The sequence below is a fragment of the Odocoileus virginianus genome, chromosome 5 (assembly GCF_023699985.2).
Source record: "Odocoileus virginianus isolate 20LAN1187 ecotype Illinois chromosome 5, Ovbor_1.2, whole genome shotgun sequence".
NCBI classification, from domain to species: Eukaryota; Metazoa; Chordata; class Mammalia; order Artiodactyla; family Cervidae; genus Odocoileus; species Odocoileus virginianus.
The window spans coordinates 82664262-82681190 of NC_069678.1; the positions used below are offsets into that span (position 1 = coordinate 82664262).

The 16929-nt window shown below is 50.9% G+C and overlaps 1 protein-coding gene across 6 annotated transcripts in view; it reads right to left on the reverse strand.

Moving 5' to 3' along the window:
* ST3GAL3 (ST3 beta-galactoside alpha-2,3-sialyltransferase 3) overlaps positions 1–16929 on the reverse strand; it is a 205343-nt gene that overhangs the window by 11352 nt on the left and 177062 nt on the right. For 5 of the 6 annotated variants that reach the window (XM_070468294.1, XM_020914738.2, XM_070468293.1 and 2 more), the window contains 4 exons: positions 14504–14598; positions 10947–11010; positions 9990–10085; positions 9504–9690 (listed from right to left, as the gene is read on the reverse strand). In XM_070468294.1, coding sequence (XP_070324395.1) covers positions 9504–9690; positions 9990–10085; positions 10947–11010; positions 14504–14598 — 442 coding nt within the window. The remainder of the gene's footprint in view (positions 1–9503; positions 9691–9989; positions 10086–10946; positions 11011–14503; positions 14599–16929) is intronic. The other variant, XM_070468296.1, reaches the window with a different exon arrangement.

Genomic DNA, 16929 nt, shown 5'->3' on the forward strand with positions numbered 1-16929 from the left:
TAGATGGGCTAGTTCATGGACACACATCAAACGGGGACCAGCTTCGCCCTTGGGTTCCTTGCATGAGGTCACTGGGTGCTGGAGGCCTTCCTACTGCTGGGTAACCCTGCCAGGCCTGCCGCCAGAACACAGCCCTGTTCCAGAAGGCCTGTCCAAACGGCCCGAGGCTTCTCACATCTCATTTCCCTCACCCACAGGACACAACACAGAGGCCTATAAAGCTGGCCTCTGACGCTGGCTGGGAATGGTCAAAGCTCTCTTGCGAGGCCATCTGTGAGCTGAATGCTGGGTTGAATCCCTCCTCCAGGAATGTCCCTGCCTTACTCAAGTCTGGACCCGGCTCATGTGTGTGCAGCCGCCGGTCTCCTGTTGATGCAACTCTCTCTGCTCTTGTCAGAGCAGCCAGGAGCCATGCGGGAGAGCATCTGGGAAGAAGTTCTGGTCCAGCCGGGCTCTGCTGTGTTTGCCGGCGGCCCTGCATGCTGCTTCTCCTACAGCATCTTCCTTCTTCCTGCTCCTCTGTTGGGAGGCGAGTAGTCTGCCTGCCAAGATGAGAGGCCTTGGATGGAGGGCCTGACCACGGGCTGGCTTTCTGCAGTCAGGAGCAGGGCAGGTGTGTTCACTCCCGCCTCTGGCTGCCACTCCCTGAGGACAGGTCACCAGCTCACTGGGGTCACTCCAAGGAGCCATCAGGCCTCCCTGCCTCCATTGTGCCTGCCTTCAGTTCCACACAAATCTAATCTTGACCCTTCTCAGGGCTAAAATCTTCAGAGGGTTTCCACTGCCCCACTGAGGCAGCTTGTCAGGATAATTAAGAGCACAGGTCTAGTCTTTTTTTTTTTTTCCTTACTTAAAAGGAGTTTATAACCCAGGACTATGTACAAATATCTCAATACACAGTATGATTATTATGATATGCACGCTTAGTCTCTCAGTCATGTCCAACTCTTCAAGACCCTTTGGACTGCAGCCCACCAGGCTCCTCTGTCCATGGAATTCTCCAGGCAAGAATACAAGAGTGGGTTGCCATCTCCTCTTCCAAAGGCCAACCCAGGGATCAGACTCGTGTCTCCTGCAGGCGGATTGTTTACCATTGAACCATTGGGGCTTCCACCCGTTATGACGTGAGAACGAGCCAAAAAGAGGTTTAAAACATTTGCCATACTTATTGATATATATATCTATATACACACAAGACATATCCCCCAGATATTCACATGCATACAACTTAAGATGGGAGGAAGAGCAAGGAATGCTATGGAAACTACAAGTAAAATGAAGTAGAGCTTGAAAGAGGGCTATTCACAGGCATACAAACTCTTTCAGAACTAACAATTAACCTGCATCAACCAATCAACAAATACAGAAGTCTCTGTTATGTATAAACCATTTAATTTTTTGTACAAATATATGCTACAATATTTCAGGTGACAACCCTCAAAATATTGATTACCATCCTACAAAAAGAGACCTTTAAGAACATCTGGAGGTCTGGTCCCCTCCTATAGAAACCAAGGCCCTGAGAGGTTTGTTTTCTGACCCAATTCATTTCCCCTGAGGGTTCCAGCCACCATCATTCCTCCCCAGCAACTCAGACTTGAATCCTCACTCCCCCCAACCAAGCAGCACCGGGTCTGTGGCTCCTGCACAGATCCGCCCACAACTGCCTCCTTCCTTGCCTTGTCAGTCCACCCTGCCTGTGAAATGCACCAATAACTCATTAGGTCTGTTTTTGAACCTTAACCACCAACAACGTATTCCCTTGGAAAGTTCTTTACCCCTTCAAATTCAATTACCATCCTCTCCAAAATATGGGAAATAGGACTCAGTCGTTCTTCATCATGTTTCTGTGACTTGACAATGAAAAGTCACACACATAGTATGCTTGGCACAAAGGCAGCTTGTTAGTTTCTGCTATTATTAGTCCGCAGGATGAAGTCCTAGCTCCTTGATGTGACTTTGGCTTACAAGACCTTTCACCGTCTGGTCCCCTCTCTACTCGGGTCACCTCCAACCACTGACACCACATCCATGAAGGCTTATCCCTAAGATTTGTGGGGCCAGGGACAAAATTACAAATGGATGTCCACACACCGCGTCTAAATTTTAGATTCTAAATATGTTACTAGTCAAGGTACCAAGCTGTTAAATAAAATATATTCTATCCTCCCTTGAAAAATGACCTAGAAGGCCAGGTTTGAGTCGAGAATTCTGACTCCTGGAGACTGGTGCTGGCCCAGCATGCAGGCAGAGAGCCTGACCCCACCTGCTCTCCCCTTCCCTTCTCATCCCGGTCCCATCTCACACCATGGGAAGTACTGTGCACATGTGTGGGGACTGCCCAGTCTGTATCCCCAAGTTCTACTCACAGCCTCTGCAAACATCTCTCCTTGGACTTAGGAGTCTGCACAGGGAGATGTGTTCTACCCTCAAGAGCACAGAAGTGGACTTGGCACTGCGATGGTAAGAAATTCTGGGGTCTCCAGTACCTGGGGAGGATGGGCCTGGGGTGGGCATTTCCCTCCGGCCCTCAAGAGAGGCTCCAGAAGGTGATGCCACCTGCAGCAAGCACAGTGTGCCGCGGGTCCCGTGGCTCCTTACAGTGGTGTAACCAGACCCACACCGGGAAGCTGTCACTATTCCCATTGTGCAGGAGAGGAAAATGAAACTCAGAAGTGTGGAGGAGGCAGGGGAAGAGACTGGCTTCTGTTCCTTGTGTGGAATCCAGTGCTGTTTCAGCGACCCCCACAGCAAAGCAGTGAGGGCAGGAGCAGCTGTGTGGGCTGGTCCCGGTGCCCGCAGCCTTTGTAGGGTCTCGGGCTACTCCTTTATCTGCCATCTGCTAGTTGAACCCTACTTTTCATAATAAACTCCTTAGGTTATATTTGGGTTTGGCCATTATCAATAACACTATGATAAAAACCTTTGTAGGCAGATTTTCCCTTCCCTTGGGTGATGGCTCCTGGTGCCAAGTGTCACTTCCTTTCCAAAAAGCTTGTCCCCGTTTGCACTCTGACTAGTAGCCTTTGAGAGCACCTGTCACTGAACTCTTGCCAGAATTATGTATTATAACTCAAACACATTCTCTGAAGATGTGATAGGTGATAAGTGGCATCCTGTTGCCTTTACATGAATTTTCTGACTGCCAGCAAGGTTAAACAGATTACTGCTGTTTACTAGTTATATCTCCTTCCGTGTGATCAGTTCAGTCTCCTGCCCCTTAACCGCTGGGGTCCTAATGGTTTTCTTGTCTACTTTCATGATAATAACCATTTGTCATATTTCCTAAATAAACTTTTCAAAGTTTTGTGGTATCCAGTGTTTTTGGTTGCTGTTTAAATTTAAATGCTCGTGTATTATCAAATATGATTTTTCCTAGCACTTCTGTCCTTTGAAAATTCTCTTCCCTCTAGAGATGTGATTTCTATTCTACTTTCTTCAAAATTTCCTTTGGTTGTATTTTTATATTTTACTTTTTAGCCCATTTGGAATTTATTTTGTTGCATGCTATGAGGAGAGGGTCAGAAACCTTTTTGAAGGCTATATTTGGAAAAAGCAATGAGCAAAAAGAGGAGCCGACTTGGGGCTGGCTGTGTGATGCCGACAGACAACTGAACGGGGCAGAGGCCAGGGACTGTTTAGTTTTCTTTCTTCTTTTTTTTTTTTAATCAAGGAGAATGATCTTGGAACTGCAGAAAGATCAAACATGGCTAAGAGGAGAGAGATGCCCAGGAGAGGCGAGAGGAGAGCAAAAGAATGCAAGGGTCTGAATCTAAAAGAATGTTCTCTGGGGCCATGGAGGAGGGGGGCAGCCCCATTAGGTCAGAAGACCTGGGTTGGAATCCTGACTCTCACACGTTCCTGCCTCCCTCTGGGTCTCAGTTTCCACATTGATTTATTTGTTTATGCAAGCCAGCTCCGTCTCAAACACCGCTGGAGGTGATGGGCTTAGAGATAAACAGGACAGTCCCTGCTCCCCAGGAGCTTATGCAAGCTGACCGATGAGAAAGCCCTTATGCATAAAAGGGTGCTGTGGGGACTCAGAAGAGGAGCGTCTAATAGCGCCTCGGGAAGACGTGCGGATGTGAAACTGGGCATACACTTTGGTATGGCCAAAGGAATGTTCAGTGCAAGAAGATGTGGCCAGGACAAGAAAGAGGTTGGAAGGCCCAGATCATGAAGGGTTATGATATGGGTTAATTATGGGGGGCCACACCACATGGCATGCAAGATTTCAGTTCCCCAGCCAGGGACTGAACCCTCACCTCCTGCAGTGGAAGCGTGGTCTTAACCACCAGACTGCCAGGGAAGTTTCTGGGGCTTTCATTTTTGAGGTGAGAAAATGAAATTAAAAAAAAAAAAAGGCTGAACAAATTTATAAACGTGAGAGGAAGATCCATTAGAGAGGTAAGAAAGGAAATCAACGAAAAAGGACAGTTCCTGAGAAGGTAGGGGGAGATGCATCCAGAGACAACAGTCAGAGCTGGGTCTGTGTTCACCTCTACCACTTAACTAGATGTGTGATCTTAGCAAGTGACTCATCCTCACTGTGCCTCAGTTTCCTAAACCCTGAGATGGGGATCATAATAGTACCCATTTAACAGGGTCACAGTGAGAACTGAAAGAAGGAATTCAAAGAAAGCTGGCAAACTGAAGAGTTTGGTGATGGCCATGATGAAGATGATGAAGAGGAGAAGGAGAGAAACAACGACAACAATGATTGTGAGGTGAGTAACCAAGAGGCCACAGATAACAGTGGTGAAGAGCGGGTGATGGTGTGAGCCCCAACCCCTGAGCATCGTTCCTGGGGGTGGAGGAGCAAGGGGCAGGATGCGGGATGGGGCAGGTACGGGGGATCTTCCTGGTGTAACAGGGGATGATGGATCTGTGAGAACGCTGTGTCCACAGGAGATGGCTTCAGCAGAAATGGTTCCCAGGAGAGCTTGTCTAGTGGTCCGGAAAGGAGACCGTGGGGGTGAGGACCACCGAGCTGGCTCAGCAGAGGCCTCGTCGAGCAGTAGGAGGTCACGGAGTCTACCTGCCTCACCATGCTTTTCAGGTGCCCTGCACTGAGTCTCCCCAGAGGCAAGGTGGTGTCCACACTGAGCTCCTGCTAGGCAGAGCCTGGCCAGAGGCTCTGTGTTCCTCTCAGGCCTGGAACAGGGCACCGGTGCAGGTGCAGCTGGTTTAGGTTTGGGTGCCTGGTCCAATATGGCCTCACACATGAGGGGACCTGGGGGCCATTTTCCTTGTGGATTCCTGGATTGCCAGCCCACCCTGCGGCCTTTCACCAGGAGTCCCATGTCTCTACCTCTTCTAGGCCTGGCCTCTGACTCCTGCTTTTAGATCATTTCCTAGGTTAGGCTCTACAATCTAGACAAAGATTCTACTCCCTAGTGCAACTGGGCTCTTCTAGTAGTATCACCACCAGTAATAATAAATATCCATAATTGCCACAGACAGAGCATAATTGTCACACACTATGCCAGATGCTTCTGTATTTCATCTTGTTTAACTTTTAAACCCACCCTGAGGGATGGGTAGTACTACTCCTGTTTTATAGATGAGAGGAATTTCAGGGGCTTAGGTGATCTGCCTAAGGGAACCTAGCTCACAACTGACAGGGTCTCAATTTAAACCCAAGGCTGTATGACTTCAAGGCCTAAGCTGCTTTCTCCTCTTCAACCACACTGTCTCTCAAATTCAGGGTCCAGTGCCCCTGTGCATGAACAAGGGGCCCTGGCCGGCCTCTCCGATCCCTCCTTCCTCCCCCAAGGACTAAACAATAGCTGGAAGGTCAGGCCTGTGTCAAGGCTGTTCAGGGGCTAACCCCTAGCCAGTGTTCTCTCCTCTCCCCCTGCTGGGTGGGACCCACACCCACCAACTCAGCCCAGGTCTCAGAGCCTCTTGAGTGGATGACCAGTCAGAGCCGCTCAGCGGTGAGGCCAGCTTTTCGGGTTGCCCAAGTAAGAATGGAGAGGAGGAGGCCACCAAGGGGACTGGCTCCCGGGGCCTTGGGAGTGCTGGGTGACCAGTATCCTGGGGCATGGTGGGGAGGCTGGCAGAGGCAGGGTACACAGCACAGGAAGCTCACATGTCCCGTCCAGTCCAGGTCCCAGGGCTCCATCCTCAGGACAATGGACAGGGCATCTCCAGCCTTCCATCAAACAGCAGGAGGAGGAAGCTCAGGGCACAGCACCTGCCACACTGCTAGGACTCTAGTTTGGGGACAGTCTGTCCCATTAGACCGAGCGACTTCGCATTTCTAGCTCAGTGACAGCACCAAAAACATCCAAAGACGCCTGAATAATGAGTGACTGCGTGGATAGATGGAGCAAGATGTACCTCTGAGAAGAATTCCACGAGAGTTGGTGGCTGCCCCTCCCTCCATGGACCTACATACACCTGTGCCTCTGTGTCCCCAGTTCCTCCCTCCCTCCTGACCTCAGATTCCCCACTCAGCAGCCCACAGGTGCTCCTCTGAGCTGCACTCAGCACACAGGGCCCGCTGGGAGCTCTTCTACCTGCTTGATGGCTTGGTCTCCCGAGATCTGAGAGATAGAGGGCCTCGAAAGGTAACTTGTTTGGAGTTATCTGCGCTACCACCCGGTGAATCAGGAAATCAAATAGCCACAAATAGTGAAGAGGAGCGCTCCCGTGTGGATGGAGAAGGCATGGCTAGCTCTAACACAGGCTAGGTTTTGGGTTGTTCAGTCTTCCTTTCTTACATTTTCCCCCGTCTCATACCCCATCAGGACTCCTGGGAATCAGGAGGCTACAAAGGCACTGAGCCACAGCTGAAGCCTAAGACCTGTTCCAGCCTTGCCCAGCCAGGCCTTGGCTCCGGGACACAGAGCTGCCTCCTGCCAGAATTCTGCATGTGAGGCTCCAGACAGGTGCAGCAAGCACTCCAGTAGCCCAGGGGCTGCACGGTTAGAAACGTCACTCCAGGAGCAGGTCAAGCCCGCGGCCAGACACCAGACGGGGCGGGCCCGAGAAGCCACCTTCCCACATTACCAGGTCTCAGCTGCCAGAGGAGGGAAGTCCCAGTGGCACAGTGGTAAAGAGTCTGACTGCCAGTTCAGGAGACTCAAGAGATGGGGGTTCAATCCCTGGGTCGGGAAGATCCCCTGGAGTAGGAAATGACAACTGACTCCAGTATTCTTGCCTAGAAAACTCCATGGACAGAGGAGCCTGGTGGGCTACAGTCCATAGGGTCGCAAAGAGTCAGACATGACTGAGCACCATCCACACACACTACTGCCAGAAGAGTCTGAAACAGGGCATGGGAGAGGTCCTGCGAAGGCATGAGCCCTGGGCCTCGGGTAGAGGAGGCACCAAAGAAGCTTCCAGGGTAACCAGCAGGGCCTGGGCGGGCCCATTCTGGGTGCTGGGAGAGGTGAGGCCTTGGGTATCACCGGCTTTCCTCTGGCCACTCACTCTAAAGGCCCCATCTATCTTTGACTTTGGTGCCAGGAGCCTCATGAACTTCAGAGGACTCTCTCCCGGCTCCCCTCTCCCCTTTCCACTCACATCCCCCAACTCTGGGAGGGGGTCCTCAGCAAGGACCACAGGGCTGGTCCTGGAGCCCTGGGCAAGGCCAGGACAGGACACAGACATCAGCGCAGTGAGCCTTGTGCATGAGCACGGCCCACATCTCTTCACCCCAGCTGCTCCAGTTAGGTCCCAGCACAGGCCTGCCACCAAGGCCAGGCCAGGCAGTGAGCTCCCGAGTCTTTGGGGAACAGTGAGGCCCTGCTGTCTGCTTCCCGAGTGGCCTGAGTGTACCGAGCCTTCCAAGCCTAGTTGGCTTCCTTTCTTCTCTCTTTCCTTACCCCTTCTGGTGATTTGTTTGAGTCCTGCCTGAATTAATTGAACCTGGTGTTCTTGGGAGGATCATGTGACAACACGCACCTGGCTGGCCCGGGCCCACCTGGGCCTCGCTTCCTGATTTGGGCTGCCTGTCCTATCCCAATCTGCCCAGCAGGAAGCAGGATCTGGTGTCTGAGCCAAGACCAGGTCATTTGTGGTGGCTGGGCCCAGACGGGTAAGACAAGCAAAGGGGATCAGGGCCCTGCCCTCCAGGAGCGGGTGGGCAGATGGGCGTAAGGCACGGTGACAAAGCAGCGCACAGGCTCTCTGGGGTTCACCAGGGCAGACCCAATTTCCTCCCATTTCTCCTTTAGAAGTGCCTAAGGGATTGGAATTATAATTCCAATTCTCTTGCCTTCAAGGCAAAGAGAAGGGCTCTGAGAACTAGGGTCTTGAAAAGAGCGGGCTGCTCGCTCAGTCCCCACACTCTGCCTGCTGTGCGTGGGCAGTGGGCCTGCTTGCTGTTCAGATCAACTGAAGCCAAGCCCCTTTCTCCCCTCTGGGGAGCCAGACCCGCCCGGGAGGACTGGGCTGCCACATTCAGCCTGGCTCTAGATGGGCTTCCCTTCCCCTCTGTCCCACCTACCTGAATTTCTGGACCTGACTTCTGTCTTCGCTCTCGATTGCTACCTACTTGACTCTGCCTGCCTTTGGCCTTGCTTGGGAAAAGGCTGTGGAGTTAAACCAAATTGCACTGAGACCTCCATAGGCAGGAGAAGCTGTTCCAGCCGCCCCCCAGCTCTCCTTTGAACCTCCAGAAAAAACAGCTAGCTTCTTACTGTAGGCAGAGGGCTTCTGTCATCATTCTCCTATGCTAAGAGGCTTGGGTATTGGAAGATGAATGGCCTGAACTCTGCAGTGCCCTTCTCCTGGGGTGGCTGGTGACAGCTGGTTAGGGGGAGAGGTGGAAATAAGCCTGGACAAGTTGGCCCAGAGTTGAGAGACAGAAGGCTCAGGAGGGGACTCAGTGGGTGGTCCACAGAGGAGCAGTCTGACCCTACTTGGCCATAGAAGCTCTCTAAAGAAAGGGGCCCAGACCCTTGCCTGCCAAGAACAGTGAGTACAGAACCTGACCATTCCCAGAGTGGAGACAGACTCAGTGGCAGGTCGGGATCCAGCACTGGGTAAAAGCACAACGTGGAGAGAGGCCGGGATTTAGAGTTTGGGAACTGGCACCCTCAAGGTGAGGGGTCTGCAGACCCTGTGCAACGGCCACAGGGTCACCTGGCTGGGAACGAGGGGAGCCCCACATGACCAGAATCAGAGTGGGGGAGGCACTGGGGGGGGTCGGCGGGAGGCGGGACAAGTACAAAGTTAAGGCAGGGAGTTGTGGAGATCAGCAGTAAGGCTGGGGCTAGCCAGGCGCCCGGGGTCTGGCTTAGAGAAGGCTGAGGAAGGACCAGAGTCTGGGTCTCTGAAGGCAGGCAGCAGATGGCAGGCACATCAGCTCCAGGAGTCTGGGCCATGACCTTGGCATCTCCTGGCCCCTCTGCCCCTTGACTGCATCTGGTCCTTACTGCTTCTCTTGAAAGGTTCCTATTGTTCTTTGCCCGGGTCAGGGGAAGGGGCTGACGTGGAAGCTGGGCAGGGCCTGAGCAAGAAGGGGAGGAGCCGGGGCGCAGGGAGCTCACCACTCTCTCCTTGTAGACGATGTATTTCAACCACTTGAAGTCCTGCCACTTGAAGCCAGCGAGGACAAAGAGGGAATCGCGTTCGTACTGCTCAGGCCGCTGCATGGCGCCCTCGGGGTAGGTGATGCGCAGTGTGGTTTTGCTGCCCACGTCCTTCTCAAAGCCTTTCACTGGTGCTGAGTTCAGTCTATAGAGAGCAGACCCAGTCAGACAGCCTGTCCTGGGCTCACTGCGTGCAGTCTGCAGCCCTGTGTTTGGGGAGACACCATGGCCCCAGAAGACCCCAGAGGCAGCAGATGGGGAGCCCAGGCCACGTGTAGCCTCCTAGCTTTCTGTCCCAAAGCCTTCCAACCTGGCTTCTCCTTGAGGCTTCCACTGACTTCCAGTCCAATGGCCCAGATGGACAGACAGTTAGTAATGGGTTCAGGGACCAGGGGGTTGGGCCAGGACACGAAGGTACCTGAGGCATTGCTTTGAGGAGCTCACCTGACCACAATGTCATAGTCATCAATTCGCGACCCCAGAGACTTGTTGGCCAGGACACCTCCGTTGCCCACGATGATGCAGCGACGGCAGCTGAGGCTGAGGGGACAGAGGCGGAGACCTCTGTGGAGAGCTGGCCACCAGGTCTCTCCCCCTGTTGCTTTGGCCCCTGACCTCATGCCCTTGGCCAGACACAGGCTGGGATGGAGGAGGAAGACCAGTGAGCCTCTAGCAGCATTTCTGAGAGGCTGGAACCACACTGCGGAGAGCTGGGCAACTTGGGCTCTCAGATCCCCCCTGACTCTTCTCCAGGGAAACGTGGGCGTGAAAGGTGCTTGGGCACTGACTCTGGGGTGGTGAGGAAGGAGGTTCTGGTAAGATGGCATTCTGGGTTAAAGACTCCACAAGGGTTGGTGGGTTTGGGGGCAGCTTTCCAGGGAGAGGGAAAAGTGGGCTGAGCTTGAGGGCTATCTAGGGAAGCAAGGACAAAGGAATGAGCCTGGGGGCGCCAGGACTCAAGGCTGGACTCCTTTCTAACTCAGAAGCCCCCATGCACCCAGCAGCCGCCTGAGAGCCCTACTCCTGTTGCTTCTCCCACCTCTGACCCTGGGGCTTCATCCATCCAGGATCTATTGGCTTCTGAGCGGTCTCTGCCTCCCGGATTAAGCCCTCTCAGCCGCCCCACCACCCACCCCTTCAGTCCCCGTGCTAAGTTGATCCCAACCCAGTACATTCTGTTCTGACTCTCAGACCTCTGCTGCCTGAGGACTGACTCGCCACGTGTTTATAGCTCAACGGGGTGGCTAGCTCAGGGCGGTGGCCCTGCTCATCTGCCCCAGTGTGTGTGTGGATGTATGGGTGTGCTGCAGAATCTGCCCAGACAAGGGAAAGGCCAGCTGGGTCTCAGCACCTCTGCACGTGCCAGGCAGCCAAGGGGCAGGAAGCTGGGGAATGGCTTACCTGTCCAAGGCAGGGGTCAGGCGGTACTCTTTGGTGACAGACAGGATGGCTTTGATCAGATTGTCTGTGGACAGGGGAGGGAGGCAACTGTTAGAGGTCACTTAAGGGTTCCCAGAAGATGTTTGCTGATGAGCTGAAGGCCTGTGCTCCCGGGGCTAAGATGGGGGAGGGAGCTCCACACACAAGGCTGGGCCACTGGCCTAACTTTCTCCTTGAGAAAGGAGATGGAGGTGGGAGAACAGGCGTGTGCACATGCCTCTGCCTGAAGCCTGACGGCACCCACATGCAGCTCCTTCCTTGGGCTTCCCTGGCCCTTTCTTAGCAGTCTCAGTTGGCTGTTGGAAACTCTGAAGTCAGGCCCCAGTGACATGCACCCTCAGGTGTGGACCTTGCCTGAGAGCTGGGGCATCAGTCTCCCCAAGAACGGGAGTGCTGGTTAAAGACAGAGACCACACGATGACTCTGCGTCCCCACCAAGCAGACACCAGGAAGCAAAGGAGGGGACACCAATGGGGAAGAGCTTGAGTGGTCCCAGCCAGGTCCCCAGCTCAGGCCACTTGGCCTCATTTTCTGAGACCGCCTTCCCCTCACTTCCTCCCTCTAACACTGCCGATCCCTAATCCTGTTCTTGCCAGGCTGTCTCTACCACCTTACATCTTCAAGCCCTGTGACCTGGCACCTGCCCACCTGCTCTCCACTCAGGCTGCCTGTAGCAAGGGCTCTGTGACGTCTCTGCTCTCAGATCCAATGACCATATTCAGATGGTCTTGTTCTTCTTGGCATCTCTCTGGCTCTGGCAATGATGACTGCTCTTCTTTCAAATTTTGGTATAACAAGACCATTATAGTATAACAGATGATACTATCAGCTTTGGACTCAAATCCTGGCTCTGTTGCTTATGAGTTCTGTGACCTCAGATAAATCACTTAGCTGTCTTTGAGGTTTAGTTTCCTCATCTTTCAAATGAAGATGGTAATTCCTACAGTGCAGAACTGTTAGGAAGATAAAAAGATAATGTACATAAAGACCTAAAGATAAGTAAGCTGGTACGACCACAGTGGGAAACACCTTTGTATCAAATAAAGATGTAGCTGTGCACAGACGAACACCTTGCAACTCTCCTCCTAGGTGGACAGCATCAGAAAAGTCACACATTTGTTTAAGAAAACATGTACAAGAACATTCATCGCAGAACTGTTTGTAATAGCAAAATGTGGGAGGCAACCTACAAGTCCACCAAAGGAAAACAGATTAAATGTGGTATATGGAATACTATACAGCAGTTACAAAATCAATGACCTAGAGTAACCTGTACCAATACAGATAAATCTGAAGAGTATAAGCAAAAAAATCAATTTGAAAGACACACACTTATGCAGTACTGTTTATAAAGTTCAAAAGCATGCAAAAACCATGCAATATTTTTAATGGATATTTAAATAGACTATAGAAATATATAAACAGGCATGAAGCCGTAACACAAAAACCAGGATACCGGTCTCCTGGGGAAGGCAGGGGATGGGGTAGGAAAGGTTACATGGAGCTTGAACTGTATCTCATGTGTGATTTCTGAACTGACTAGAGAGTACATGGGTGCTCATTATATCAGTCTTTATGCTTTCTTATAAGACTGAAATACTTCATGTAAAGAAAGGATGCCTCCAAAATTAAACACAACAATCTTTTAATTTTTTTTCCTTTAAAAATTTTTTTTAAATTTATTTTTATTTGGAGGATAATTGTTTCACAACATTGTGCTGGTTTCTGCCACACGTCACCATGAATCAGCCAGAGGCATACATATGTCCATTTCCTGTTGAACCTCCCTCCTGCCTCCCACTTCATCCCACCCTTCTAGGTTGTCACAGAGCATCAGATTGAGCTCCCTGCTGACATACAGCAAATTCCCACTGACTGTCTATTTCACATATGGTAATGCATATGTTTCCATCCTACTCTCTCAATTTGTCCTACCCTCTAACCTCATAATTTTTTAAAAGGTGGAGTGGAAAATACTGTCAGATGCAGCCAAGAGGTCAAGTTAAGGACTGAAAAGTATCCTTGGGCTCTCATGGGTGCTCTGAGCAGTTTCACTGAAGTGGTGGTGACGGGGGTGGGGGGAAGACATTCTTCAGGAGTAAATGGTGAGGAAGAGGAGACAATTGGCATGGGCAATCTTTCTAGAAGTCAAATGAGAGAGGGTCAGGGTGACATTCCTTTAAGGAACATTCTATACTAAGTGACTTCAGACACACTTTACAGTGGGCTTTGGGGAAGGTCACAGATCCCCTCCTTTTCCTACCTGTAGGGAAAAGCATACTGCTGCTAACCAACCAAGGCCAAGGCTATGGACTGGGTTTTTGTTTTCTAGGAGGGGAACCTTAGCAGAATGGTCAAAAACTATGGGGTACTTTTTCTTGCTGGATGATGGGCTCTGTATTGGCCTTTCCTGCCAAGATCAGAATCTCAAGTGAGGGTTTACGAGAAAAGGTAGGGTGCTTGGCTCCCTGCACCCATGAAAAAGGCGTTTATATGGTTCAACCCAACCTTGCAGGTTTTGAAGGTCAAGGCTCCAGTTCAAGATTATCCTTTTCTTGGCCACTGTCTTCTTTTCAGGGAGGGGTGGGCTGGCTGAGTAGAGGGTTTGGGCATTCTGGAGTCTACTCGCTAAATGGTATCACCCTTTAACAGTCATCTTATTTAATTCTGACCACAGCCTAATACAGTGGTCTTATTCTCTCCATGTAACTGATGAAAAAACTAAAGCAAAACATGTGAGCAATTTGTCCATGGTCACAGCTAGTAGAGAGGTAGACCTGGGATCTGATCCTTCTATGTATGATGTAAAGCCAAAAATCTACCATGCCCTGAAATAGGAGCAGAAAATCTGATTTTTTTTTTTTAGAAAATCTGATATGTAAACAGAACCGTTAAACTCTCAGTGATGCGAAAGTCTTTTGTCACGAGCTGCATGGTGAGGTTCCTGAGGCAATGGAAGGGGACAGTTCTGAGAGTATGGGAGGGAAAGGCTGGCCTTGGACAGGATAAGGAAGGACTGGAGGGAAGCCTCCATGAGGTGAAAAACATCAGGAGGGGTTGACGGAGGGGTCTGGGGGCAGTCATGGGGCACAGCCTCTATTTCCCCTGGGATGTCCCCCAGTCCTCTAAGATGTCATACCGAGTCCTCTAGCGCGGATGTCTCAGGCACCCCTTCAGGGTGGTCTCACAGCACTGTGTTCTTCTCTCATCAGAGGCCTTACTGTCCTGTCCTGCCCCCAAAGTACCTGTGTCTGCATCAGACTGGAGCTTTGTGAGGGGGAGGACCACAACTGTCTACTCTACTGCTATGTACCTAGCCCCCAGCAAAGTGGAAAGCTCTAAGTAAACAGTCCACTAAAGTAGGAAAAAAGAAAGGAAAGAGGGAGAGGAGGTGGGACATTGTTGGGGGGAGTTCCCCAGCAGAGAGACTTCTGAGGGTACAGCCCTGCCCTGAAGCCTAGGGAGGTAACCTGGGAGATAAGATGTTCATATAGAGTAGGGCAGGGTCCCCCACATACCTTGACCTTTGATCCCAAAAGGCGGCACAAATTCCCGGATCCTAGCCCACTTGCGGAAGGAGGCATCCAGGAACATGGGTGCTGGCTTGGAGAACCTGGAATATGACAGGGCTGTTGAGGGTCCCAGAGTGTACTAGGCTGCAGTGCTGGCTGGCATCTGTCTTGACTGTGGATCTGCTGGAAGCCAGCCACTATGTTCCAGCACCCCCTGGCGACCCCAGCCTACTCATTGGGTAGTTCCTACATGGGATCTGATAGGCCTTGTTCATCGGAGCCTGGGTTTGGAGGAGCGGGCCTGGCCAGTCCAGACGTGGCCAGCTGCCGGAGTGGAGAGACAGGATGCACTCGGCAGGGATCAACATCCCCGAGCTGGATGTTCTCTGGCAGGTTATCCATGCTTGCATCCATCCCACAAGCACGGCTATCCTCGCTGTTTCTACAAGCTGGAAACTCAGAGATGAGATGCTGTCCAGTGAGCAAAAAAACACCCTCGAATACAGCCAGTGCAGAGAGACAGAATTTGGGAGAGAATTCTGGGAGGTGGACCACCCAGAGTGTGGAGAAAGGAGACTCCACGGTGAGAGGGCAAAGCAGGTGAACAGCCACAGGAGCTGGAGGTTTGACCGAAGGGAAGAATTGTAGTATCCTGCAGCTGAGAGGCAGGCAGGCTGAGCGGAGGCTACAGAGGAGCAGAAGGCTGAGCACTCTGCTGGCAGAGAGGAGGACAGAGGGAACACTAAGCTCCCGGGGAGGTGGGGGAGGGACATGGAGCTTACAGGGAGGGCAAATGATGGTCTGGAGGAAAGATGGGAGGGAAAAGGGCAGAGGGGGAAGCATGAAGTGATGCTGAGCTTGGGAGAGAAACGGGAACTTCTTGGGAAGCCAGGGAGTGGGCAGGGCAGGGGGGAGGCTGGGAGGTAGGGATGACATCAGAGGGGTGCAGAAGGAAGTGAGCAGAGTGAGAGGAACAAGAGGAACCAAGCTCTTCAGAGATGCTTGGACAACACAACCACACTAGAACCTAGCACCCTGGTTTTGAGACCTTGAAAAGGCAGCCCTGGAGATCAGGCCAGCACCTGATCACTTCCTGTGTTTGGACCTCTGCTCAGGGTCTTCCTGGCTGAGAATGAAGGTGTACAGGCCTCGGCCTCAGTGGCTGTCTGTTTGTAACAGCCTGAATCATCCCACTGAAAAACTGAAGACTGGAGGAAAGGGCTCTCCTGGCCCAGAAGTTAGAACTCACCCCTCCCGGCGAACACTAACCTCAGCATCCATTTCTCATTCCCATCATCACTAACATCATTACAATCACCAGGCCCAGGGGGAATCACAGCAGTAATCACTTGGAGGTCTAACATTATTGGAGATTTTGAAGCGAACTTGAAAGAGGCAGAAAGGTTTCAGTGCTGCTCCCTCCCCAGCCTTTGCAGCCAGGAAGAAGCTGTCAACACAGCTTGGGAGGGCCATTCCTGCACACTGGCTTTCTTCTCAGCTCACTCCCCTTCTGAGTGCAAGAGTCAGTCATGTTTCTCATACCTGGTCCACACAGTCTAAGTGAATCGATACATCTGATGTTTTACCAGAGGCCCCGAGGACCCTGGCCAGAGTCCACAAGGTCCCTGGATAAGCCTGGGGCAAGCACCTCTGTGTCAGGCTTGAGCTTATAAAAATTTAGCAGTTTCTCAGTCAGGCATGGACAGGATTTTATCTGCTTCCCAGGATATTGGATGGTATATGCTAGCAAAATCTCCTAAGATCTAGCCAAATGATCTCAATACATTATTTTCTTTGTCTTGTTCCGTCCCCCATCTTTCCAGCTGATTAGAAAGTTCATTATGTTAATTGTTACTAAAAAAAAAAAACACCTATATTTTTGGTGTTGCTTGTAATATGTGTTACTTTTGGGGGAAAGATACAAATAGGCATGCACACACACATACAAGTAAAAATACCATAATCCTGCAACACAGAGACCATTAACCTTGGGTATATTTCTGTACTGATCTTCCTTTTCCCATATTATTTTTTAGATTGCTCTGTAAACTACTTTTTTCACCTTATAATATTATGAAAATATTGCTCTGTAAATAGAACAAAAACCATTCTGCTGGTAACCTGAATAAAAAATGATTCCCCTAATAGAATGTACAGGGATACACAAATGAAAAGATATGTTGAAACCATTAGATTTTATATCTCTTTTCTCTTAAGCTGGTTTCCTTGTTTATAGTGATATTAACATAATTATGTTAATATCCACACATATAGATACACACACAAAATGCAGAGGGCAGATTCAAGATAATACCACCGGTATTATTACTAACACTATCATTACTAAAAATGATTTAAAGTTTCTTTATAGTTCTCTTTGCCTTAGGGTATATCACACTAGAGAAGTACAGATAAATTATTTTGCTTTTGCA